The 25,077-nt window shown below is 34.8% G+C and overlaps 5 protein-coding genes and 4 long non-coding RNA genes across 13 annotated transcripts; 7 read left to right on the forward strand and 2 right to left on the reverse strand.

Moving 5' to 3' along the window:
• The first annotated feature begins 825 nt into the window (after window positions 1–825).
• Window positions 826–1,550, forward strand: LOC105975196 (protein OXIDATIVE STRESS 3 LIKE 6-like). The gene is made up of 2 exons (XM_013000368.2): window positions 826–1,176; window positions 1,265–1,550. Exons 1-2 carry the CDS (start codon window positions 929–931, stop codon window positions 1,548–1,550), a joined length of 534 nt encoding a protein of 177 aa, XP_012855822.2. The 5' UTR covers window positions 826–928.
• A 2,669-nt stretch (window positions 1,551–4,219) lies between these two features.
• Window positions 4,220–6,416, forward strand: LOC105975246 (uncharacterized). Of its 4 annotated transcripts, XM_088816242.1 has the most exons (5): window positions 4,262–4,376; window positions 4,987–5,225; window positions 5,426–5,595; window positions 5,806–5,938; window positions 6,093–6,416. In XM_088816242.1, exons 2-5 carry the CDS (start codon window positions 5,221–5,223, stop codon window positions 6,097–6,099), a joined length of 315 nt encoding a protein of 104 aa, XP_088672368.1. In that variant the 5' UTR covers window positions 4,262–4,376; window positions 4,987–5,220; the 3' UTR covers window positions 6,100–6,416. The 4 variants fall into 4 exon arrangements, 2 of the variants coding, with proteins under 2 accessions (XP_088672368.1, XP_088672371.1); XR_016030669.1 differs by lacking the exon at window positions 4,987–5,225 and having other exon boundaries at window positions 4,220–4,376; XM_088816245.1 differs by lacking the exon at window positions 4,262–4,376 and having other exon boundaries at window positions 5,097–5,225; window positions 5,435–5,595.
• Window positions 6,417–6,986: 570 nt separating this feature from the next.
• On the forward strand, window positions 6,987–7,450 carry LOC148772567 (uncharacterized). The gene is made up of 2 exons (XR_016030671.1): window positions 6,987–7,125; window positions 7,285–7,450. It is a non-coding gene; the product is annotated as an uncharacterized LOC148772567 (long non-coding RNA).
• Window positions 7,451–8,415: 965 nt separating this feature from the next.
• On the forward strand, window positions 8,416–10,011 carry LOC105975247 (uncharacterized). The gene is made up of 3 exons (XR_016030670.1): window positions 8,416–8,698; window positions 9,235–9,589; window positions 9,715–10,011. It is a non-coding gene; the product is annotated as an uncharacterized LOC105975247 (long non-coding RNA).
• Window positions 10,012–12,224: 2,213 nt separating this feature from the next.
• On the forward strand, window positions 12,225–14,138 carry LOC105975253 (uncharacterized). 2 transcript variants are annotated; one of them, XR_016030672.1, is made up of 2 exons: window positions 12,225–12,847; window positions 13,350–14,138. It is a non-coding gene; the product is annotated as an uncharacterized LOC105975253 (long non-coding RNA). The 2 variants fall into 2 exon arrangements; XR_016030674.1 differs by having other exon boundaries at window positions 12,650–12,859.
• Window positions 14,139–14,346: 208 nt separating this feature from the next.
• Window positions 14,347–17,330, forward strand: LOC105975244 (uncharacterized). The gene is made up of 3 exons (XR_016030703.1): window positions 14,347–16,304; window positions 16,435–16,587; window positions 16,713–17,330. It is a non-coding gene; the product is annotated as an uncharacterized LOC105975244 (long non-coding RNA).
• A 568-nt stretch (window positions 17,331–17,898) lies between these two features.
• Window positions 17,899–19,029, forward strand: LOC105975240 (Peptidyl-tRNA hydrolase II (PTH2) family protein). The gene is made up of 2 exons (XM_013000419.2): window positions 17,899–18,286; window positions 18,736–19,029. Exons 1-2 carry the CDS (start codon window positions 17,927–17,929, stop codon window positions 18,916–18,918), a joined length of 543 nt encoding a protein of 180 aa, XP_012855873.2. The 5' UTR covers window positions 17,899–17,926; the 3' UTR covers window positions 18,919–19,029.
• A 720-nt stretch (window positions 19,030–19,749) lies between these two features.
• On the reverse strand, window positions 19,750–20,518 carry LOC105975255 (methionyl-tRNA synthetase). The gene has a single exon (XM_013000430.2). The coding sequence runs from the start codon at window positions 20,123–20,125 to the stop codon at window positions 19,925–19,927; it is 201 nt and encodes a 66-aa protein (XP_012855884.1). The 5' UTR covers window positions 20,126–20,518; the 3' UTR covers window positions 19,750–19,924.
• A 247-nt stretch (window positions 20,519–20,765) lies between these two features.
• On the reverse strand, window positions 20,766–23,716 carry LOC105975324 (uncharacterized). Its single transcript, XM_088816262.1, has 2 exons — window positions 23,488–23,716; window positions 20,766–22,966 (listed from the first exon to the last, which is right to left on the reverse strand). The coding sequence occupies exon 2, from the start codon at window positions 22,932–22,934 to the stop codon at window positions 21,204–21,206; it is 1,731 nt and encodes a 576-aa protein (XP_088672388.1). The 5' UTR covers window positions 22,935–22,966; window positions 23,488–23,716; the 3' UTR covers window positions 20,766–21,203.
• Between the last annotated feature and the right edge of the window lie 1,361 nt (window positions 23,717–25,077).

The raw sequence follows: 25,077 nt of genomic DNA on the forward strand, positions 1-25,077 counted from the left end.
ATTGCTAGATTTGGGGACGATCACGCTATGACAAGTGGCTCGATCCGCTCGCTTCTTTCTAAACTAATCGAATATAACTGTTTCCACATCATCGTTTCCGACCCCGTGAAAATAATTTGGACAAAATCAACTTAGATTATATTGCATGTTATACACCCCTATTTTTATTACAAACTTCAACAAAAATGTCAACTTTTTTCACTTATTGTCATGACAAAAAAACATTCAAGCCTCTCTACATTTAAAGTGTGACATATAAAAGTAATTAAGATTTTTTTGTTCCCAATTAAGAAAAACCCTTTGTTGCCTTTTGTTAGGACTGGGAAATAATTATCAAAAAAGTCGGGGTCCACTCCGAAATTTCCACACAATAAAGTGCCACGTAGGAAGATTTCAATCCACTTTAGAGAGAGAGAGAGAGAGAAAATATAATAATATAAAAATAAAAGAGGTTAAATGCAGCTAAAAATAAGACGTAAGTAAATTAATAACATGACAAAAGCAACCGATTAAAAAATCCACGTGTCAGACGGCTTCCGTCACTCTCCCACCTTCCGTTTACTTCGCCGTCTCATCTTCCGTTAACTCCTCCCTTCGTCTCTGCATTTTCTTATCTGCATATAACTTACAGAAGTAACAATGGAAGCTGATCGTTAAATTTATACCTCACCAATTCCCACTAAATTTTGCCAGGTTTTCCTCAATTTCAACTGCATTTGTCTTCTCTCTCCATTGCCCATACTCTCTAATCTCTAATCCACCCCCCCACCCCCGCCCCCGCCCCCAGTTTCTTCCCTATAAATAGGAGCTTCTTCTTCAGCAATGAAGCACACCAAGAAATAAATTAAAGAATTCGAGTGATCAATAATAATATAAGAGAGAAGAGGAGAGTGTATATAGTGTTACTGTAAACTGTTTGATTTCCATCATGTCTCAGGCGGCGGCAGCGGCGGCGGGTTCTGGTGCCGGGATGAGGAGCTCCGGCGGTGAAAACCCTGAGGAGGATAAGAATTGGAAGGGAGTTATTTCAAACAATATTCCCGATTCTCCGGTGATGAGTAGCGACGAAGAGAGCGACGACGAACAATCACCGGCGAAAAAAGTTGGCGGCGGCGGCGGCAGAAAATCCAGTACCCTTGATTGCATGGCTGCGCTGGAAGCTTCTCTGCCGATGAAGTGAGCAATATAATTTAATTTTTTTTTTGATTATGTATATTATTTAATTAATTTGGTGATTAATTAGGGTTAATATGAATGCATGCAGGAGGGGGATTTCGAGAAATTACAGCGGCAAGTCGAAATCGTACGTGAACCTGAGCGCGGTGGCGGGAGTGATGGAGGACGCGAGAGATTTGGGGAAGAAGGAGCACGCCGTCAACAAGCGGCGACGGCTCATCATCGCCCATGAATACCCTGACAGAGTGACGGCCGGAGGAGCCGATTCCGCCGCCGTGACTCAGGCATCTTCCTCGCCGGCCTTTCTCCCACTCCGTCAGCATGAAGAGGAAGAGGACGGCGAATGTGGCGGCGGTGATTCTCAGAAGAAATAGGAGATGATCGGAGTTAAATCCGGTCCTTTTCTATCCTGAGACCTTCCAACAATCCCGTTCCCCCTCTCCCTTTCTGTCTCTGATCTCTCTCCTTTTTTTAGAGAGAGAATCATTTGATTGATGTTGATGAGAGAGAAAGTAGAATTCTTTTATTATTTTGTATAAAAATACGATTTAATTCATTCATGTATGTATATTCAAGAAAATATAGGCATATCAAAGGATTCTTGATAAAGCATTTTTTTTTAATCTTTTTTTTTTTATATTTAATATCTTTTACTACTATGATTAACATGGCATGAATGTTAATCTCAACTTAATTGTTTGGTGTTTGGTAAAATTAGCAAACTCAAGAAAATTTGATTAACTAGCTCAAATGTTATTCTTATGTAATAATTTATATTTTGATTAGAGAATATCATGAAAGCGATCCATTTGTTGTGAATATATAAGAACAGTCGCAGAAACTCAATTTAAACTAATCACACGCAATAGATCACACAGAGAATTACGTGGTTTAGATTGAGAAGTAATTCTATCAACAAGGATACAACAAACTAGATTTGTATTGATAACTCAAAGATCAATTTATATACAAGCTCACAGAAAAAGCTTCAAAACCCTAACAATGGCAGTTATAACTTTTCTTAATCCTTCTTTCCTCACAAGAGATGCTTTATATACCCTTTACATCCAGCCAAGTTTGATTAATCTCCAACCAAGAACTAGCCGTTGGATCAATTGCTCCAACACGTTTTAAATAGTTTCTACATAAAGATCAAATCTACCACGATTATTCGAAAATGAGTTCAAATAAAAATTTAGAGTATTTATTATAGAATAAAGTTTATATTCATCAAACCAATCTTACAATTTTATTATCATGAATTTAAGGTTATTACTTATTATTATTATTATCACATGATACACTAATTTTTATATAGTAAAAAAAAGAGCTAGTGCATAAAGGGGTGGAAATCGGACGGAATGGATCGGAAATACCTTATTCGGAAATTTTCCAATTTTTTTCGGAAGTTAAAAATAGGTTCCAATTTCCATTCCAAGAAAATCGGAATTTCCAATAATTTTATATGTAATTCCAATTCCATTCAAAAAATAATCGGAAAATCAGAAATCGGAATATCGGAAATTGGAATGAAAAAATGGGTTCCAAATTCGGATATTTTCGGATCGGAATTGGCGGAATTCGGAAATTCCGTTCCAATTTCCACCCCTAAGTGCATTTTAATAAATTAGATATAGATTATAGATATTGTTTTTTTTTTTTTCTTTTTAATAATAATATCATGAAAGCGATCGATTTGTTGTGAATACAGTCGTAGAAACTCAATTCAAACTAATCACACGCAATAGATCACATAGAGAATTACGTGGTTTAGATTGAGAAGTAATTCTATCAACACGGATACAACAAACTAGATTTGTATTGATAACTCAAAGATCAATTTATATACAAGCTCACACAAAAAACTTCAAAACCCTAACAATGGCAGTTATAGCTTTTCTTCATCTTTCTTTGCGCACGAGAGATGCTTTATATACCCTTTACATCCAGCCAACTTGATGTTGGTATAATTAATAACAATCTGCGTAAATGAAAAATACTTACTTGTTTGTCGAAAGGAGGAATTGTGAAAACACAAAGAACGATCGAGGCTTGCCAAAGCAATTCCCTTAAGACAATATTTCCGGGCTGTCAACGGTGCACAGTCTCTTCCCGGTAGTCTCCCAAGGTACAACGATCGGTTGTCAAATATTTGCACGAATATTCGACCCACGGCGAACTTGAACAACGAACGGAACTTTGACGAAGGAAAAGAAAAATATGAAGAACTATCTCTTTATTGCCGATTAAATTCAGTACAGAATTGGCCAGATTCTGCCTTTATTTATAGGTTGTAGAGATCCATTCACAGAGGGTTGCAATGGTTGGAAAAGAAGCAGAATGTTGTGTCTCTTCTTTTTACGAGTTCAAAAAAAACGTAGGAAAATTAATTGGTCATGGGCCAATTAATTAAATATTTGGTTTGGGCCAAATATTTTTTTATTTAGATTTTGGGTCAATTAATTTGACTAATTATTAAATGTCCCCAAAAGTAATATTTGTAGACACATAAATCCAAACTAGTCCTATCACTCGATCACATCGAACGCACATCTTTTGAACTTTAACCATTTACTCAAGACAATTTTCATTCACTTTACTTCATGATTATGATCAAGTAAATAAATGAAATTAATCTTTACATAATTTAATTAATATTACTCAATATTAATTATTGGAAATCATGAAAATTCCAACACTTGATTCATCTCCAACCAAAAACTAGCCGTTGGATCAATTGCTCCAACACGTTTTAAATAGTTTCTACATAAAGATCAAATCTACCACGATTATTCGAAAATTATTTCAAATAAGTATTTATTATAGAATAAAGTTTATTATATTCATCAAATCAATCTTACAATTTTCATCTATCATGAATTTAAGGTTATTATTACTATCACATGATACACTAGTTTTTATATAGGAAAAGAAAGAGCTAGTGCATTTTAATAAATTAGATATAGATTATAGATTTTTTTAATGATAATAATATAAATAAAATGATGTCATAATAAAATAATGAAAAGGGCCTATATTATATAAATAAAATAAGACGGGCTGCTCATACTATATCCAATAAGGATTAAATGGGCCCAACACATACTTAGGCGGCGGTTATCATCCGCCATCTCGGCCGTAGGGACGGTGGTGCTGCACCGGAATGTGTAGGCGGAGAGCTGCGGTGGCTCTGAGCTGCGGTAATAATATCATTTTCGTTTTGGTTTACGCATTTATCGTTCATTTACTCTGTTTGGTGCACAGTTCGTTTGTAATTGATTTTTTATTTTTTATTTTTCCGGAAATTGAAATTGCACGGATTGTTTCAGAAATGTTGTAATTAAGAGCTAATTAAGCAACGAATTAACTCTTAATTCGACTGTTTAAGCTCAGAAATCAATCAAGAGTCTCAGATTTGGGAGTTGGGAGATTAGGGGAAAAAGTGATCTATTAATTAGGTTTAAATTAATAAATCGTAAATGCCGATTTGTGTATCATGTAATGAAGTGTAGCATGTAATTTCTTATATGATTAATGAGTAAAAAGATGTCTATTTCTACTTACCGAAAATATATTATCTAAACGGAATGCACGATGTAAATTTTTCGATATCTTAAGAGCTTCATATTTTTTGGTTTCGGTTTTGGTTTTGAGTTTTACTGTTTTTGGAGAATCGGTGATTTTGTTGCTAAGTATGGTTATTTTTTTGTTATCCATTCATTTGCCTATAATACAATGGTTTAATACAAATCTGATTTATCGCCTGAATTACCAAAAAACCGTGCTTTAATAGTCATCTGTGCTGTACAGCTCAGAGGTGCGTTAGCCATTTGTCCTTAAAAAATTCACCATGCACTGTCTATACTTGACACGCCGACGGTGTACGCGTCGTACATTGTGTGCAATGCATGTGTGATATTTGCCACCTGTCGTGTATCTCGTGCAAATAAATACCGGCCTCGCTTTGAGTCATTTGTGCTCTGTACCAATGGAGTCGTATATCCCAATGAAGCGAGATCTTACTTTTCCGTTCAGTAGTTTATTATGAGGTGCTTATACTTTATTTTGAATGTATTTTTTGATTTAATAACTGTTTCTTTTGTTGCTGATGATTTTTTTTTTTGTAGGGTGGGTGTTTATGGTTGGAATCGAATCGAATTAATTTTATTTTTTTGTGACAATTTTTTTTTCGTTTAGCAACTAAATATATCTTTATGATGGATTGTAAATTTCATGATTGCTTATTCAGTTTGACCAGGGCTTTCGAGACACTGCAATTGGAGGATGCGAAAGAATTGGGGATGAAAAGGGGCAGAATGGTAATTGTTCAACTGCGCATAAGCAAAATGTCACTGGATGTGTCTGCTTCTTATCGTAAGGACAAAGAGAACAGCAGAGATGACCGGATTACTAAATATGGTGATTTTTTACACTCTGCAAATTAATGAGTTACAATTTGGTGATTTTCTCCGAACCAAAAATATACCATCGAATGGAGTGGCGCTACGTAAATTTTCCGATATCACGAGTTTTTTTTGTTTTCATCTCGACTTTTTGGCACTTTTTTTGCCTCTGCGAATTAGCTATGTATCTTTCTGATGGATTATTGCAAATTTGTTGTTTCTCCAGGAATGTATCGAATCTCTATGATGGAACCGAGAATCGTTCGTAAAATTTGTCTCAACAAGGACTTCGGGATTGAACGAACCCGAGATAATACCGAGTCGTTGAGCGAGAATGTAGTGAAACCGGTCTTGATGAAGTGAGTACTACATTATAAATCATAAATCGTAACTCTGTTCTTGATGTAACTTTGTTGATTAAAATTCACAAAACTTTATCAAAAATCTTGAATTACAATCAAATGCATGTGAATGTGGTGAATTGATCGAGATCTTTCTTCACGACTTGTGCAGACACTAACTACTACAGTGGGAAATTTCGAAATCATTTTGAAAATGTGAATAAAAAGGCAGCTTCGAACGAGGAAGGGGCGTAATGGTACTTGTGCAATGAGTTCTTGTGAAGAAGAAGTGAAGTGGAATCCGTTCATTTCTTGATTGCTTTGAGTTATGAGAAATGGCAATTTGTGTGTATTGTGTATATAAATTGTATCTATTTTTTGGGTGATTTTTTTACCACTTGATGTGCTGGTGTAGGCTTTTATTGTTTTATTATTGGTTATATGTGTATTTGATATATCATATGTGGAAAAATAACATTTGGACTGTGTTAGTAAATTATGTTCCTGCAAAAATATTTAATATATCATATGGAAATAAAATATGTTTTATGTAATATGGAGATTTTATGTGACCACTAAGAAAAAAGTTCCAAAAATCAATAAATTTCAATTAACTTATTATTCTCTAATTTCTACATCATTAATTTCATAAAATGTCTATGCAATATATTAATAATAGATCTTAAGAAATCACCACAATAAAATCTTATTTGGTTCATTAATTTTGAAAAAAATATATTCTCATTCATAATTATAAAATATATATTATTTTTAAATTCTTTTCCAATAATTTAATTTTAGTTACTTTTCAATTTTATAACCCAATAATAATTAAACTTTTATTTTATTTGTTATAGCAAAGAGATAGATTAAAAAAATAAATTTAATATTGCATTGGATTTTTCAATTGATTTTTTTGATAAATTATTCGTATTATTATTCAATTATTCCATCCAATAATAAGTGGATATATATTAAGGGTATTATTATGTAAAAAAAAAAAACATTATTATTTTTCAAAATTTAATGTATACAACAATTTGAGGGGTAAAAATTAAAAAATAGCCCATGGCCTTTATTGTAGCAGCCCCGCTCTACACAATCAGGCGGCATTTGTCATCCCGGCGGCAGTGACGGCGGTGCTACGGGTTGCGCCGCCATCTTCATCCAGTGTTGGTTTCTCGAGCGGCATCAGTAATTTCAATGTAATTATTTATCGCCTGTTCATTTTTCCCTTTCCTTTTCATTTAAGCCCTTGTTCTTCTTTTAATATAAGAATCATGTTCGTTTTGGTTTACGCATTTTACTGTTCAAAATTACTTGGTTTAGCTTTCCGGTAATTTGTTTAATATTTTTAATCACAGCTTTCAGAAATGGGGAATAGAGCAAAATTGTTGATGTAATGTAATTTCTGCCTATTTCAAATGCATATATTTTAGTCTAAATTAGTAAATGATGATGACGAATATGCGCGGAAAAAACATAGTAAAATGTGATTAATGATGACTTTCGTGTTTCGGTTTTGGTTTTCGGTTTCGGTTTCGGTTTCGGATCCATGTATGATGTATGTTGTTGTAAGTCTTGGTTGAATATTATGTAAAATTATATTCATGTACCTTCTATGGAAATAACTGGTTATCGACTGATTGTGGTTAATTAATTTGTTGACAGTGAAAGTTGATCAATGCCAAATCAAATTAATTACTGTGTAGTTCAAATGCATATATTTTGGTCTAAATTGGTAAATGATGATGTTGAATATGCGCGAAAAAACATAGTAAAAGGTGATTAATGATCAGTTTCGTGTTTCAGTTTGGTTCGATTTCGGTTTCGGTTTTGGTTTTCGGTTTCGGTTTCGGATCGATGTATGCTGTTGTAAGTCTTGGTTGAATATGTAGTTAAATTATATTCATGTACCTTTTATGGAAATAACCGGTGAATCGATTGATTGTGGTTGATTTATTAGTTGACGGTGAAAGTTGATCAATGCCAAATTCAAAACTGCAAATTTTAGGGAAATCGAAATTGTTGGTAACTAATTAGTTTTTGTTGAATTTATTCGAACCGGCTTAATTACTATTAAGCGTGGAAGTGTATTTTATGCTTTGTACCACTAACGATCTTTCCTTTTTGCATATCGTAGAACGCATCTTAATTAGAAAATAAATATGTCTTATGTTTTCGTGAAACTTTCGTCGATAAATAAATCTTTTAGGCATAACTGAATGCTGCATTTACGATCTCTATGGTGTTGATTGTGCAGTATATGAATATCGTTTAGTATCGTTAATCATATATAGTACTCAAATGAATAGTAATCTCGTAAATTAAACTTTAACAAAATTAATCGATAGTTGACTATTCGGATAGTTTGAATATGGACATTTTGATTCTAGAACTTTCCGGATAAAAAGAATTTCAGGTTTTTTGGATTCAAATTTTCCCAAGTAGGACTTTTTGGTATTTTCCCCTAAATTGGATATTGACATTTGTAGCTAGCCACTGTCGATATAGTCGAGGCTGGCTAGACAAATGTCGTAGTTTTTTGAAATACGTGTCCGTATTTGTGAGGTGCATGCGTTGTATTTGCCATCTGTCCCTGCATAAAACCCCTATATAAACCGGCCTTTGTTGCCTTCATTTTCCGCACACAAGAGTTCTTCTTATGATAGAGCAATAGAGGGATCTGGTTCTGTTTTCTTCTTGTAAATTTGTCTTGTGGGAAAGTTTTATTTCGATTCACGGGCAATTTTCTCGGTTACCGATGATTGTTTATAGGTAACCAAGCTCATCGGTTATTTTCTTAATTGTTTTTTGTTCGTCTTCTTTTCTTGTATCTGTTTTTGGCTTCTTTCGTTGAAGGTTTTAGTAATTTGTAGACCTAAGGGTTCAAACAGGGACGGAAATTGAAACGGAATTCCGTCGATTTCGAATCCGAAGTTTCTGATTTTGTAAAGATTTTTTTTCATTTGATTTACAAAATTCTGATTTCCGATCTGATTTAAATTTCCAAAAAAATTGTTTTTTGTTTCTTAAAAATTGTATCTGTAATATCAATATTAGTATATATTTACATGATATATCTTAAATATAATGAATAAAACAGTCATGTGTGTGCATACACGATTATGGTGCAAAATGCCGTGGAACGTGGGATTAAGCCTTACAATAGTCATTCGATTTAGCTTTTTTTATTCGATTTGCAAACATCGTTTTCTCGTATCATTTTATCCTTGTTTGTATATATTCTTGTTTTATTTAATAGATTATAGTCAACACGAGCATAAAACGGCTCTAAAATGCTTTTGTTTCAGTTTCTTCTGGCAGGGAGAATGCGAGTGAGATCCTCAATTGTTTTCGTCGGAGTACGGCAACGATGACATCAGCATGATGACGTGGACGAAAACTCGATACTCTGCAATTAACTCGCCGTTTCTGCATTGTTTCATCCGCAAAAAAGTAGAAATAACAACGGTAGATAGGATTTGGCCGTAGATCGCTACCTCACAGAATATTCCTTGTCGATTTGCCACTCAAAACTTCCAGAATCTCTGGACTACATTTGGCTTTTCTCGCCATTGTTTTCATGCCTATAAATAGGAGTCGTGTTCACCATTATTAAACGAAGAAATCAAGAACAAATCGAGTACCTGATCTTCGCTCCGCGAAGTGAGTGCATTATGAATTATTCAACTTCCGTCTCTCTTGATTGTGTTTTAACTTTGTTTATTTAATATATAAATTAAAATATCACTGATGCATGTGAATTTTGACGCTCGTGAAAATTTGTGCAGTCTGTGGGATTTCGAGCAATAACTGCAGGAAATTCGAAATCGTACGTCGATTTGAACGAGAGATTGGAATTGGAGGATGCTAAAGAGTTGGGGAAAGATCTGCAGATTGATCTGCGTGAAGATGAAGAAGGATTCGGAGGCTTTCAAGATTTTAGGGAGTCATATTATCTACAAATATAAATACTAGTTTGGTAGAAAACTTTTGTTGTAAAGAAAACATAGATTTTTTTTGTAATTTTTTTAATTTTGTTGTGGGTACAAATGTTTAATAAATAATTTATGGGTAAATTACAGCCACCCACTGTCATAATGTCAAAATACGAAAAAATTCCTTATGTTTGGTTAATTACAACCACACCTCAATTTATTTATACGTTCACTCTTATGGAGTCAAATTCAACAAAATCTTCTAGATTTCGTTGAATGTTGTCTAATTTTTGTAATTGTTTAGTGCAAAAATGCAGTTTTTGATGAACCACAATCTGATATTTACAAATCATGAGACACATCTTATGATTGGCTTGTTTCAAAATGTGGAGCTCGAATAGGGTAAAACGGGTACAAACTTTAGAATATTCCACATAATTTAAAAAAATCAGTAAATTTGATTAGAATATTCAACATAATTTAAAAAAAATTCAGTAAATTTGACACACATGGATGGATGTGTAAAAAGATTTATAGTTGATGGATGATCGTAAATACTAAAACATAAGGGTTTTTTTTTTTTTTTTTTTCCATAATTTGACTTCACCTAAGATGAGTGGCCGTAATTTACTCATAATTTATTTTGTATATTAACTTTTATTCAAAAAGAACTTAATAGTCCTTTATAAAATTGTTTGCAATATTTCAATTAAGTTGCTTGAGACTTCATTCTACTAACGTCGAGGGCCACACTAAGACAATTTTTCGGGAAGTAAAAGGGGGAAGGTGGAATTTTCCACTAATCAATGCACGATACATAGGTAAGGTACGCGTCGAGCGGTTTGTGTGTATGTGCATTGGTTAAGACAACTGTCCTAATTTTCCACCAATGAATGCACGACACATAGGCGTGGTACGTGTTGAGCGGTTTTTTTTGTTCGCTAAACACCTTTATTATTTATTGTGAAATCAGTGTCTAAGTGGTGTTTTATCTATCCTACACCCGGTGAAGGTTACACCGGGTGATTTTTAACCGTTGATCTACACACACCAATGTGGGTGTGTGTGTGTTTGTGTGTATATGAATGGTAAAGATCTACCCGGTGTATTTCACCCGGTGTAGGATCTCAAAAGCCGTGTCTAAGCATGTGTTGATGCGTTAAAATAATCATATTAATTATGCTCTGGCTATAATTTATGAAAGCAAAAAAGATAGTTCATAAGGTATTATGCTTTAGTTTATAAGCATTTATAATTAAACGGCTCGTTGTTTTTTCACAATCAATAATGAGGTATTCGTATTATCTTGACAATCAGTTTTGAGACCATTTTCCACAATTTTGAGGCTATTTTAGAGCTGTTAGTTACTGGGATGCTCGTGCCATGATGCACCATGAATCATGGGAATACCGTGGACTTTTCGTGCGTATTTATTCTTTTGTTAGACTTAATTTCATAGTTATCGATGCTCGAAACTGTTGAGGCTAGCTACGACAACTTTCCTAATTTTACTAATTTGTACCAATTAATACACGACAGATAGTTGATGCATAAATCAATGCACGAGCAGTTTGTGTCAGCTGTCCTAATTTTGTACTAATTTTGCACTATCTTTTTTTCATCGGAATTAATTTTATAGCTATCCATAGTCGATACCATCGAGGCTGACAATGACAAATGGCGTCATTTTTGCACCACGCGCAAGCGATGCGTGACGCGTAGGTGAAATACGTGTCCGCCTTTGTGTGGTGCATGAGCTGTATTCGCCAGCTGTCCTGTATGAAACCCCTATAAATACCGGCCTTTGTTTCCTTCATTCTCCACACACAATGCAAGAGTTCTTATAATAGAGCCATAGAGAGATCTGCTCATGTTTTCTGCTTGTAAATTTTTATTGTGGGAAGTTTTATTTTGATTCATGAGCAGTTTTCTCGGTTACCGATGATTGTTTATAGGTAACCAAACTCATCAATGCACGATACATAGGTAAGATACGCGTCGAGCGGTTTGTGTGTAAGTGCGTTGGCTAAGACAACTTTCCTAATTTTTCACTAATCAATGCACAACACATAGACGAGGTACGTATTGAGCAGTTTTTTTATTTTTTTGTTGGCTAAACATCTTTATTATTTATTATTTATTGTGAAATGAATGTCTAGCATGTGTCGATGCATTAAAAAAATCATATTAATTATGCTCTGGCTATAATTTAAAAAAGCAAAATAAATAGTTCATGAAGTATTATGCTTTAGTTTATAAGCATTTATAATTAAACGGCTTTTTGGTTTTTCACAATCAATAATGAGGTATTCATATTATCTTGACAATCAATTTGGAGATTATTTTCCACAATCAATTTTGAGACTATTTTAGAGTTGTTAGTTAGTACAGTGTACGTGCCATGATAATATGCACTATGAATTATGGGAATACTGTGGGCTTTTTGTACGTATTTGTTCTTTTGTTAGACTTAATTTCATAGTTATTGATGCTCGATATTGTCGAGGCTAGCTAGGACAACTTTTCTAATTTTACAAATTTGCACCAATCAATACAAGAGACATAGTTGATGCACAAATTAATGCACGAGCGGTTTGTGCCAGCTGTCCTAATTTTGCACTATCATTTTTTTCATCGGAATTAATTTCATAGCTATCCATAGTCGATACTATCGAGGCTAACGATGACAAATGGCGTCATTTTTGCACCACGCGCAACCGTTGCCTGACGCGTAGATGAAATACGTGTCCGCCTTTGATTGGCGCATGTGCTGTATTCGCCAGCTGTCCTCGCCAGCTGTCCTGTATGAAACCCCTATAAATACCGGCCTATGTTGCCTTCATTCTCCACACACAACACAAGAGTTCTTCTTATAATAGAGCCATAGAGAAAGATTTGCTCATGTTTTCTGCTTGTAAATTTCTTTTGTGGGAAATTTTATTTTGATTCATGAGCAGTTTTCTCAGTTACCGATGATTGTTTATAGGTAACCAAACTCGTAAGTGATTTTCTTTCATTGTTTTATGCAAGGTTTTACCTTGAAAATTCATTAATTTATAGATCTTACAAGGGGACAACCATGGATGGAAATCGGAACGGAATCCCCTAATTCCGCACGATTTCGATCCAGAAATTTCATTTTTTGAAAAGATTTTTTCGTTTGATTTCCGAAATTCCGATCTCGGATCTCGTTTAATTTTCGAAAAAATTCTACAAAATATTTTTTTTTGTTGCTTCCAAAAAATATATTTGTAATATGAGTATTATTACATATTTATATGATATATTTTAAATATAACGTATGCTATAAAATAATTATATTGACTTTAGAAAAAATCGTTCATCCGTCGAAATGCTTCGTTTTTGTAGATGTACACGATTTTAGCCAAGTTTTATCCTTTTTTTTTTTTGTTTATTATTGTCATATATAATTGAATATAGTGGTCATTAAAATAAATATTAGTGCATCTAAAATGCTTTTATTTCAGTTTCTTCTGGTAGGAAAAAAGAGGAACGAAATTCTCCAAATGTCGACCGAGAATTCCGATTCTCAAGAGTTCACAAATCGGACTGCCCGTTTACGGAGACATTTGACCAAGTCAACGACGAAGGCTACAATCGCTAGCCACTCTAAGGAAAAAGAGAAAAAACCCGAATATTCGATCTTTGCACCACCACCGGAGTATCTCGGATACATCCGGTGGGAATACGGCAACGATGACATCAGGATGATGACGTGGAGGGGGATCGCATGGAATCTAGATACTCGTCCATCGAGCGATGGAGAGAGCTATCTAGATGACGTGGCGGGGGTGCTCCTTGAATACTCTCGAATCAATGGCTTTACGCGGAGCATTTCTACCATGGAAATGCTTCGGTCGATAACAGTTAATGGAGGGCTTAATCCTCCGTTAATCATCGAAAATGGAATTGACGAAAATGCCCCTGGCCTCTTGGTTTGGAGATGGAAGAATACAATAGCAGCACCATCCAGACAAGATTGGGCAGAAGGAGAAAACGTATTACGTACGGCTTCCCTAGAATGCCGTTAATCGTTTTGCTCGATTTTTTTTTTTTTTTTTTTTAGTTTTCGATGTTGAATAGAAGAGAAGATAAAATTGGTAATTTTTGCAGGAGAAGTAGTATTCGAGTTTATTTGGAAATTAGTTGTACGAGTATTTCGATTTTGTAGATGCTATATTCGGTGATGTATTATCGTGGATTTATTCGTGTAAAATTCATTTTCGATACGTATAAGTTTACATGATTTTTTTTTATTGGAGTTGGTACTTGAAAATATTATATTTTTTTCTAAGATTAATGAATTGGAAGAGTTGTATTTGTGTGTGTTATAACTTATATATATATATATATATATATATATATATATATATATATATATATATATATATATATATATATATCATGGTACCAAAATACAAATTTCATGTGTTGATGATTAATCTTGGATTTTTTAATTAATTTTAAAAAATATATAAACACTGAAAATTAAAATTAAGAAAAAAAGAAAAAGTGAAAAGACCAAAATGCCCACAGAATGCAGAAGTACTCAGTCACAATATTCCCTATGATCGCTCGAGTGACCACCTATGGAGCGCAACCCGAGTAGAAATCCTCGTCATCCAGTGGCGCCACCGTATTCGGAGAGCTTGCCGGCTGAAGCGGCGGTGCAGTGGGCGGAGCTGCGGCGAGATTTTGAATCTACTTCATGAATGCTGCGGAATGCGGAGCGTGGTAAAACAAAGATTCCGCCCCTCTTATTTGACTCCATAACCCTAGGTTGTAATTTCTGTTCTTATTTTTATTGCTAATTTTGGATTTTTAGCTACTTCAATTTGTACTATGTACTGGTTTTCAATTGGATTATTGGGGCTTAATTTTAGTGTACATAAATCTATTTATTTTTATTTTTGTTCCAGAAAATAAACATTTGTTTTCAATTGAACAAATTTAATAAATATAATAAATTTGACGAAATTAACTTAATCGACAATTCACTGGTTAGAAAGCTTTAATTTGAAAAACTTGTTCGAATATATTATTTCAGTGATATTGGCATATCTTCGATGAAATTAACTGACTATTGATTGATTAGTTGCTAGTGAAAGTTGATTAATACCAAATGTAATACTCCGTGCAATGAATTTGGCTGAAAATCATCGTTCATCGTAGATTATTAATATCCATCGAGTAGAATGAAATGACTTCATAACTATTGATTAATGTGGTCGGAAACGCAAACGTATATTATACTAAAATGGAGACCTATCGGAGTCATTTTCATATATGTTAGTAAATTATATGTCTGTCATTTTTAGAATTAAGAAATTATTTTTTTTTTGTTAACATGTATGCTAATTGCATCGCCTCTCTTTCTATAATTTTATTTGAAGACTTAATGATATAAATGCCTAATATGTGCCGATGCATTAAAAGTTCATAACCGTTTCCATTGGCTATAATTTATGAAAGCAACAAAAATGATAGTCCATGCCCTTGTAATGCTTTACTTTATAAACGTTTAAAATTAATTGGCTTAATTTTTCTTGAAAGTCAAAGTTAAGATATTCGTATCGGAGTGTCGATAACCTGGAATTTCTGTGTGCCGAGGGTGATTTCGGGACACCGAAGAGTGGAAAGGTAATGTTAGGTGTGGAAAGGTAGCCAAGGAGCGTAAAAGTAGTTGTTACACTGTGCGATACACGTGCCTTGCGTAATAAATTCAGGCATATCCGTTCTTTTTATTGGATTTAAATTTTTCGATACTGTCGATGCTGGCTAGGACAGCTGTCCCATTTTTGCGCCAATAGACGCACGACACGTAGGTGAAGCTACGCGTCGGGCAGTTTGTGGAGCGCATGCGCTGGCAGATCCAGCTGTCCCATTTTTGTGCCAATAGACGCTCGACGCATAGGTGAGCTACGCGTCGGGCAGTTTGTGGAGCGCATGCGTTGGTTGCTACTCGTCGGGCAGTTTGTGGAGCGCATGCGCTGGTTGATCCAGCTGTCCCATTTTTGCGCCAATAGACGCACGACACATAGGGGAGCTACGCGTCGGGCAGTTTGTGGAGCGCATGCGCTGGCTGAGCCAGCTGTCCCAATCAACGCATGACACGTAGGCACCCGTACGTGTCGGGTGGTTGGTGGACCGCATGCGCTGGATTTGACAGCGGTCCCAATCAACGCATGACACGCAGGCACCCCTACGCGTCGGGCAGTCGGTGGACTGCATGCGCTGGATTTGACAGCTGTCCTGTATCAAACGCCTATAAAAACCGGCCTAGAACAGCCTTCATTCTCCACACAAACAAGAGTTCTTCTAATAGAGGGATCTCCTTCTCTCTTCTGCTAGTAATTTTCTTTCGTTGGAAGTTTTATTTCGATTCGTGGGCATTTTTTTTGGTTGCCGATGATTGTTTAAAGGTCTGGAACCAAACTAATCAGCAATTTTCTTAGTAATTTTTTTTTTTGTTTTGGTATAAAATATAAGGAATTTTACAATTGATCTGCTCCAATTCTGATTGGATTTTCTTGAAAATTCCTTGTTTTGCAGGGGTAAAGATGGAAAGTTGATTTCGTCACACAAATGGAAAACGAGCAAGAAATCACCGTCGGGTGCACGGATCCTAGATCTGTTCCATGCACCCGATCTATTTTGCCTTTGGCAAGCTATACTAACAGGAATCACCACCTTCAGTTCAATCCTGTAAATCTCTACAAACTTCCTTAATTTTAGTTTTCCCTCGTTCAAAAAAAAAAAAAAATTAAAGTTTTAATCAATGTTACATGTTTCCGATTACTGATTCAAATTGTCTTGTTTTTTTGTTGTAGGAGGGTACTATGGATCCATTACGATTAGGATATACCGTTTGGTAACTTATCTGCATGCGGGCTGGAGGACGCGAAAGATTTGGGGATGCAGCTGGATCTCGGGTCTTACGAGGTGCCAGCTGTACTCCGTTACTCGTGCTCCTTCCACCCCTACCTTCGCCCTTTTATATAAAGGGGCGAATAATAACGACAACGGCGTTGAGTAGAGAGGAGATTTCGTGAGTTGTCGAATAGAAGAGAAGATAAAATATATAGGGGAGGGGAATTTAGTGATACCCCTTTTAGTTTCTCCGGCCGCCTAGACTTTGTAGAGAGAAAATATTTATGTCTGCAAGCGCCAGGGTCGGAGTTAATGTTTGTTTATATTTTGAGAATTTTTTTTTTTATCTTTTTGCGTAGACTTTCAGTCGTAAAATTATGCCGCTAGAATATAGTAAGGGATGTGTAGTTTTTGGAGAGAAGAATTTGGAACCAAGTACGAGACATTGTTTTCGTGTAGCAGTCGAGTCATAGAGAAATGTATCTTGAGAGAAGAATTTGGAACCAAGTATGAGACATTGTTTTCGTGTAGCTTTCAAATCATGTTTGAAAGTAATCGAAAGAGTTAAATTGAGTGGAGTTTGTTGTGATTATAAATACATATTTTGTTTTTACTTTTCTTAAATAAGTTGTATATATATATATATATATATATATATATATATATATATATATATATATATATATATATATATATGTGTGTGTATAATATTTTTTTAATTTGAATAATTATACTAAATTAATAATTAGTGGGGGCGTATATGGGTTTTCAGGCCTATAGGATTTATGTCAAATATCATTTACAAATAAATGATTTTTCAAGAAGTAAATTTTTAATGGAGGGTGTTTGGCATATAGCCCCATATATATATATATATATATATATATATATATATATATATATATATATATATATAAAAGAAAATAGAATTGAAAGTATTCTACATTAATGAAATTATGAATGGGCAAGAAATAGAATCAACACATCCCAAATTTAAAATCACATTTCAAATGTTTTTTACCAAATTAATGTAGCATAATGATTTTTTTAATATGACGTCATATTAAAAGAAATCGAAAAAAATCGAAATTCAAAATTTCCAATTTGGGAATTAAATAAATTATTGTAAAATCCGTAAATATAACGGGTTGCAAAATCCACCGGACTTTATAAAATGGCCTCCATTTTCATGCCCAGTTATCCCCTAACAAAAAACCTGCATTTACTGACCCGGCCCACTAGAATCACGCGAGGCAGCACCACCGTCTTTCCGCGCGCCGCAGCCCGAATGGAATCGTCAGCCGCCGCCAACGCAACCGCGGACTCAGCCAGCACCGGCGAAGGGACGGAGATCTCCGCGGCGGACACCATCGTGCAGTACGTGGTGCTCCGGAGGGACTTAATCGACACGTGGCCGCTGGGGAGCGTGGTAACACAGGGCTGCCATGCCTCCGTCGCCGCCGTCTGGCTCCACAAGGACGACGCCGACACTCTCCTCTACTGCTCTCCTTCCAATCTCGATTCTATGCACAAGGCTAGTAATTTTTAATCCATAACTGCTATTCACATTTCTGAATTTTTGCCTTTTTTTTTTGTTGTCATTTCAAGTTTTAGAAATTGGATTAGAATGCAATTCAAGCTGGAGGAATTGAGATTTAGCATAAATTTCTGAAATTAGATTAGATAATTTTAGAAATTGGATTAGATAATTTTCTGAATTTATCTAGCCTTGAGGAATTGGGATTTAGCATAATCCAGACAAGCATTTCAGATTTGTAAATCATGGATTACAAAATTTGAATTTCATAGTTCCAAATCCTTCAATCCAAACGCAACCTTAACGACTTTTCTGCAGAAGTGCTAAATAAATCTCGACATTCCATATGCAGTAAAGCTCGGTAAATAATCATCATTTATTTGATCGCATTTCAAGTCATGTTATCTCAAGTACCTAAGTTTACGAAATTGTTTCTGTAAATGCAGGTTACGCTTGAAGTGAAAGGCGAAGCTCAGATACTAAACTTGTCGGAAAAGCTAAAAGCAGGCGGCATTGCTCATAAGCTGTGGATAGAACAGCCTGAGAACATCCCCACATGCCTCGCCACAAAACCCTACCCGAAATCCTCCATTTCGACATTTTTCAGAAAGCTCAAGCTCTGTAAGTAATCAAATTCGACATTGCAGTATTTAAATACCAATGATTTTGATGCGGATTTTTCACTCTTTTTAGTTCTTGTTAACAGTTGGTCTAAGAATATGATTCGTTATGATTAAGATAATTTACGATGCGAACTCCTGAGTACATGGGGAAATATACTGGGTAGATTTTCATGTTTAGATTCATATACATGTAGATGCATATATGGATATATACATAATATAATTCGATGATATTAACTGAGTGTAGCATAAAACAAACCGTAAATCACGAGACAAATTGTAGTAAGCCAAGAATAGGGGCGCGGAAATTGAAACGAAATTTCCAAATTCCGCCGATTCCTATCCCAAAATTTCTTATTTTGGAACAATAGTTAATATTCCGAATACCGAAAGTTCTGATTTATGATTTTTTTCTGAATGCAATTGGAATACATATTGGATTACGATTTCCAATCCGATTTTATTCCTGAAAATATTTTTTGAAAATTTTCTTGAAAATTTTCGTTTATTTTCTGAAAATCACGCTTATAGAATCAATATTGTAATATATTTTCTGTTATAGGTGATTAAAATTTTAGAACTTTTGAATTCCGTCTATTTCGATCCTAATTTTTTCCGATTTGGAACAAGTTCATCATTCCACTTCCCAATATTTTTTTTAAGACGGAATTAGAATTAGGTTTGCAATTCCAAATGAAATTAGGTTTTTTTTCTTTCCGAAAATATCAATTCCGTCCGATTTCCACCCTAGCCAAGAACAAGGAAATAGAAGCCAATCTTCTCAGTATTATAATCACCAAATTCAATCAAAAATTATTAATTATGTTATTAAATATATGACATCTGTAACATAAAAAAAAAATTACATCATCCATAAAACATATACATGAACACTACATCCTAAATTCTAGATATTACAGTATAATTAAACAAAAATTCTAAAAAAATATATATATAAAAATATAAAAATGAAATAGTAATGAGCAAAATAAAAAGGCCAGGTGGATATTTGTTATTGGACGACCAAACGGCGGGAGCAGATGGAGCAGTACAACCTGCGCTTGGTCTTATAATAGAGCGGCACGAAGCAGAGCCGCCACTGGCTCTGTACGTCCATGGCCTGCACCATTCCGCCGCAGTACGGGCACGCCCCCGGCGCCGCCTGCCTTCCGATCACCCTCTCATCTTCGTCGCACACGAATACCAGACACATCCTTTCTCTCTCCTCCCTTTCAACAAATTCCGATTTTCTCTCTCTAAAATTGATTCTTCCGCTTTCTATCAATTGGATTCGCTTTGATCCGTTAATTTGAGCTCTGTGATTAGCTGATTGAATTTAAATATTTGGAGTGTTTTGGTTATGGCGGTTATATATAGTGGGGATTCTGCTTCCGGAATAACCTAGAAAATGGGCTAGGTGTTGCGATTTGGGGTTATTCGCAAGAAGATTCCCGTATGTATCGTGAACGCGCTTTGACGGTTCTGTTAGACTACGCGCACAGCTGATATCATATTACGCGACCTTTTACTTATTTTTTTAGTTTAGATTTCTTTGGTATTTGTTTCGAATTATTCGATAATTAAATAATATATTTTTGTAACTGTTATTTAATGTGTACAGAATATTTCTTTCAAAATATACTTCATTAAAAAAAGGTTTTTTTTTTTCTTTTTTTGAATAACATTAAAAAAAAGGTTAAATCTCAGAAGCAACAAAATTAAACCCGCCCCGTATCCGCTACGGGTGAAATTTTTAAAACCCGTACCCACCTATTAACTAATGGGGTGGGGATTACCCGATAAATTTGGGGCGGGGCGGAGTACCCGTAGGGTCGGTTAAATTACCATCCCTATTTTAAAATCCATAAAAAAATAATATACTTTTTTCCAGTGTAACAATGTTTAAAACTTTTACATTTCTGTAATGCCCTGAAACATACGAGAAAAGCTAGAAAAAAACTTGAAACTTTGAAATTTAACATCCCCAGTTAAAGAAATACACTAAATGTGTTTTTCTCTTGTACAAATTTCACCAGTGCCTTTGTACAGATCACAACTGATGCTGATAATCAATAACAACAAAAAAGGTGATTAAAGAAAAATACATCAAAATAAATGAAGCACATGCAGATTTACCACATCGTTCGAAAATGTTCAACAGAAGATGATTCAATCTTGAAAAACAAATAAAAATTAAAGTCGCCAACTTTTCCCCGTAAATCAATAGGATCGGAAATCTTCTTTCGTTTCCGTAACTAAAAAGGGCTTTTTTTTTTTTTTTTTTTAAATGTTTACTTAGTCTCTTGCAAGGATATGACAGACTCAAAGGCTCCAGCAAGTGCTTTAACCCTATTTTTCCTCTGTTCACGAAGCCTGCTCGCCGTTTCCTCTATATGATCGTTCGACACTCCACATTCTTTTTTCCCATGTGCCATTACTTGTACCTTGGGTCCTTGATTTTCAACTGCTTTTAGCTTTTCTTGCACAACAACTTCTTTTACTTCTGCTTGTTTAGTTTCAACTTCACTAGCTTCTGCTTCTTTTGGCTTTTCTTGCACAACAGCTTCTTCTACTTCTGCTTGTTTAGTTTCAACTTCACTAGCTTCTGCTTCTTTTAGCTTTTCTTGCACAACAGCTTCTTCTTCAACTTCTGCTTGTTTAGTTTCAAATTCAGTATCTTCTGCTTCTTTTGGCTTTTCTTGCACAACAGCTTCTTCTTCTACTTCTGTTTGTTTAGACTCGTGAGATTCTGCTTCTTTTACATTTTCTTGCACAACTGCTTCTTCTTGCACTTCCGTTTGTTTAGACTCGTGGGATTCACTTCGACTAGCTTCTGCTTCTTTCTCGTTCAATGCTACTGCTTCTGCTTCTTCTTCTTGTTGTTTCTTCTTCTCCTCAGTCTCTTCATTAGGGTTACCTGCGACACTTTCATCAGTACTATTAATGTTATTCGATTCATCGACGCTATGTTCTTTAACTTCCTCTTGCTTGCTGCTTATTTCTTCTGTCTGTGATTCGATTTCTGGATCGTCTGTCTTAACTCCAGGAGAGACATCCTGGTTTTCCAACACTGTAGGAGACTCCACATGTTCTATATCTGTCGGAGAATCGACTGTCGTTATCTTGGAATCCTCGTGTTTTTGATCTGTAGGAGACTCAACTGTCACAATCTTGGATTCCTCGTGTTTTATATCTGTAGGAGAGCTAACTGCAACAATCTTGGAAGAATCCTCGTATTTTATATCTGTAGGAGAGTTGGCGGTCACAATTACAGCATCCTTATCATCTTTCTCCGATTCGCCTTCACTCTGCTCGATACTTACCGGTTCTAGATCTTCTTCCATCACCAAATTGTTCGACCCCTTTTGGTCAACGCTTCCAATTTTGACCGACTTTTCGTCTTCAGCTTCATCGGTGCCAGATTCTTGATCTTTGGACAACGTTTCAGGTTCCGGAACATTAGGTAAGTCGAGATTATCGACTTTGTCAGTAGGGCTAGTCACCACTTGTTCCTTTGCAGCAGCCTCTTGCTTTTTGACGATAACGCCCCCCTTCTTGCTAGTAGTATTTACAGGCCTAGCGTACAAACCGTGCTGTTTCGAGTTCTTTTCCAAAACCCCTCTCTGCGACGAGGCAGTAGTGCTTTTCGCAGAAAACGAGGAAGATCGGAGAGTGGGACTTGGAGAAACACGCGATTTTTGCGTTTGGGAAGAAGATGACGGTGGTTTGTCGAACGATCTTCTTCTCGTAAGACTGGCCTTGTTAGTGCTGTCTGAAGTGGCTGATAAAAATGGTTTTTTGCCTTGTTGTTTGGAGACAAAATCGTTGCCCGAAGATAACGTGGGCTTGAGATAATTCGGGACGGGTTTTTCGGATGTAGTAGAATCGTGGGTTTTTGCTGGGGAGTTGTTTTTCGAAGGATTGGGACTTCGTTTGGTCTGTGTCGTGTTGGGCAAATACGAAGGAGAAGTTCCTCTCTTCTCCTTTCCAGGAGGACCACTCTCTCTTGTTCTTGATGTCATAATCTCTTTATACACTACCACTTCTTATTTACCTGCATTTTATATTAGGGTTTTTTTTCATTTCAAATCATTTAGTTTTGTGCTTTTCTTAGTTAATAATTGATGATTATGCGTTGGATCTCGATTGAGTTCTTATAAAAATTATATAAACATATCTCGATTAATCGTATATTGACAACCAAACGAGACTGTAACTGTATATAAATGCAAGGGGAGCATTATCACAAATAAATGTATATATTTATACATTTATATGATTGACTCCTTGATATTTATATGATTAATCTACAAATAAATGTAAGATTTCTCAAGAACTATATATCCCTATATAATGTTGTACTTCTCAAGTATCTACGATAATCGAAGATTTCAATTTAAAAAAAAAAAAAAAAAACTGGTCTTAAAATTTCTAATGGAAAAAAAATATAAATTTCGAGTTCCGATATTTCGACTATCTTTCGTAAATTGAACTGGCGAATTGAATATAGATAAAGCAGAAACACACAGAGCAAACAATTAATACTAAATACAATGAAATGTAAGAGATATGTACCTTGGTCCTTGTACAATGTCAAAAGAAGAAATAAGGCCTTTTCTTCATCAAATGTTGAAGAACAATGAAAAAAAAAAAAAAACTAAGGCATTTATGTAAGGAAGATGAATATATGAATATTAAGGGGAAGTTGTGTTGTTTTTGGCAGTTGGGAAATCGGTTAGTTGTATGTAGAGCGTAAATCATGCAGAGCCCAAGATGCAAATTAGGCGTGGGAAGCACTTACATACATATTATTCTTTTCGAATTTAATTTACTCTTATAGCTAATTTAATTAGTACGTTTTAAATAATATTTTTTGACCATTTCAATTTGACTTATATATATATATATATATATATATATATATATATGTGTGTGTGTGTGTGTGTGTGTGTGTACATTGAATCATCACTTACAAGTTTATTAATGTTTACAATCAAATTTGTATATAGATTTTTTTTTTTTAAATGGAAACTTATTCATTTTATTGATTTAGTAGTGAAAGGTACATAATTTGCTATGTTGAGGGTATAAAACTCAAATGTCTAATTTTTGTTCGACTGTATTTTTAATATTTACTAGCTTCCCCCATTGTCGTATCCAATTATTTCGAAAATGGGTTCTTGTATTTGTTTTTATGTTTTGGTGGCGTTCCTGTGTTCGTGCTACATAGTCAGGTGCATTATAATTGATAGTGTAATTATATCCAATTCAATCACGGGATTTCATAAATGGCGCTCCAGTTTTAATAGTATCGTTTTGACTTGAAACGCGACTGTGACTGTTTTTTGTGTTGGATTTGGCTAAACTCTAAACACGAAATTTGTAGTTCTTTTAGTTAGCTTTCTAATCCCACTTGAATCATAACGATCAGATGTCGAATGAGAAAGATATGTATTAATCAATAAACATTGCCAAAACTTTGATGTTTTAAGTTATTCAATCTAACTGATTCAAGTTGGATTAGTTAGTTAACTTAAATGACTATAGTTTCCATGCTTTGAATTTTGTCCAGATCAAAACTAGAAAAAATGGTCAAAATTGCGTCTGAACTTAAAACGGTATTAGAAAAATCGAAACAACATTTAACATTTCAGTTCGATCAATTATCAATCCCATCAACATCCCCAAACTAGGTCAAATAATATTTATTAAATACTAAAGCATAATATTTCAAACTTATTTAATGAAAAATACAGATAATCAAAGTGAACCCACTCACAAGTCACCAAATAACAAAATGCTAATCATGGGACCCGTGTACATGAAAAGTTGATGTACCATTTGCTAAATTAATCAAGAAAATTAAAAGGGTCAATTATCAAATGTCATACCAAAGTTCGTGTAGCCCAATCATACCTAGTAATGAATAAATAATCCAATTAAATAAATAAAAATAAATATAAATGGCTAAAAGATATGACCAAGAAAAGAAAGATGGTGACATGATGTAATAAAACAAACTAGTATATTTATTATTATTATTATTATTAAAAATGGAATAAAAATAGAGAGAGGTGCAATAATTTAATTGGTTGTGATGTAGCCAAGTGTTGCACTTTGAGGTTAGTGGTGGGGTTTTCTAATTGGTTTAGTCCACACAAAAAA

Source organism: Erythranthe guttata, chromosome 1, assembly GCF_056151865.1.
Source record: "Erythranthe guttata isolate IM_541 chromosome 1, IM_541, whole genome shotgun sequence".
In the NCBI taxonomy this organism is placed as follows: Eukaryota; Viridiplantae; Streptophyta; class Magnoliopsida; order Lamiales; family Phrymaceae; genus Erythranthe; species Erythranthe guttata.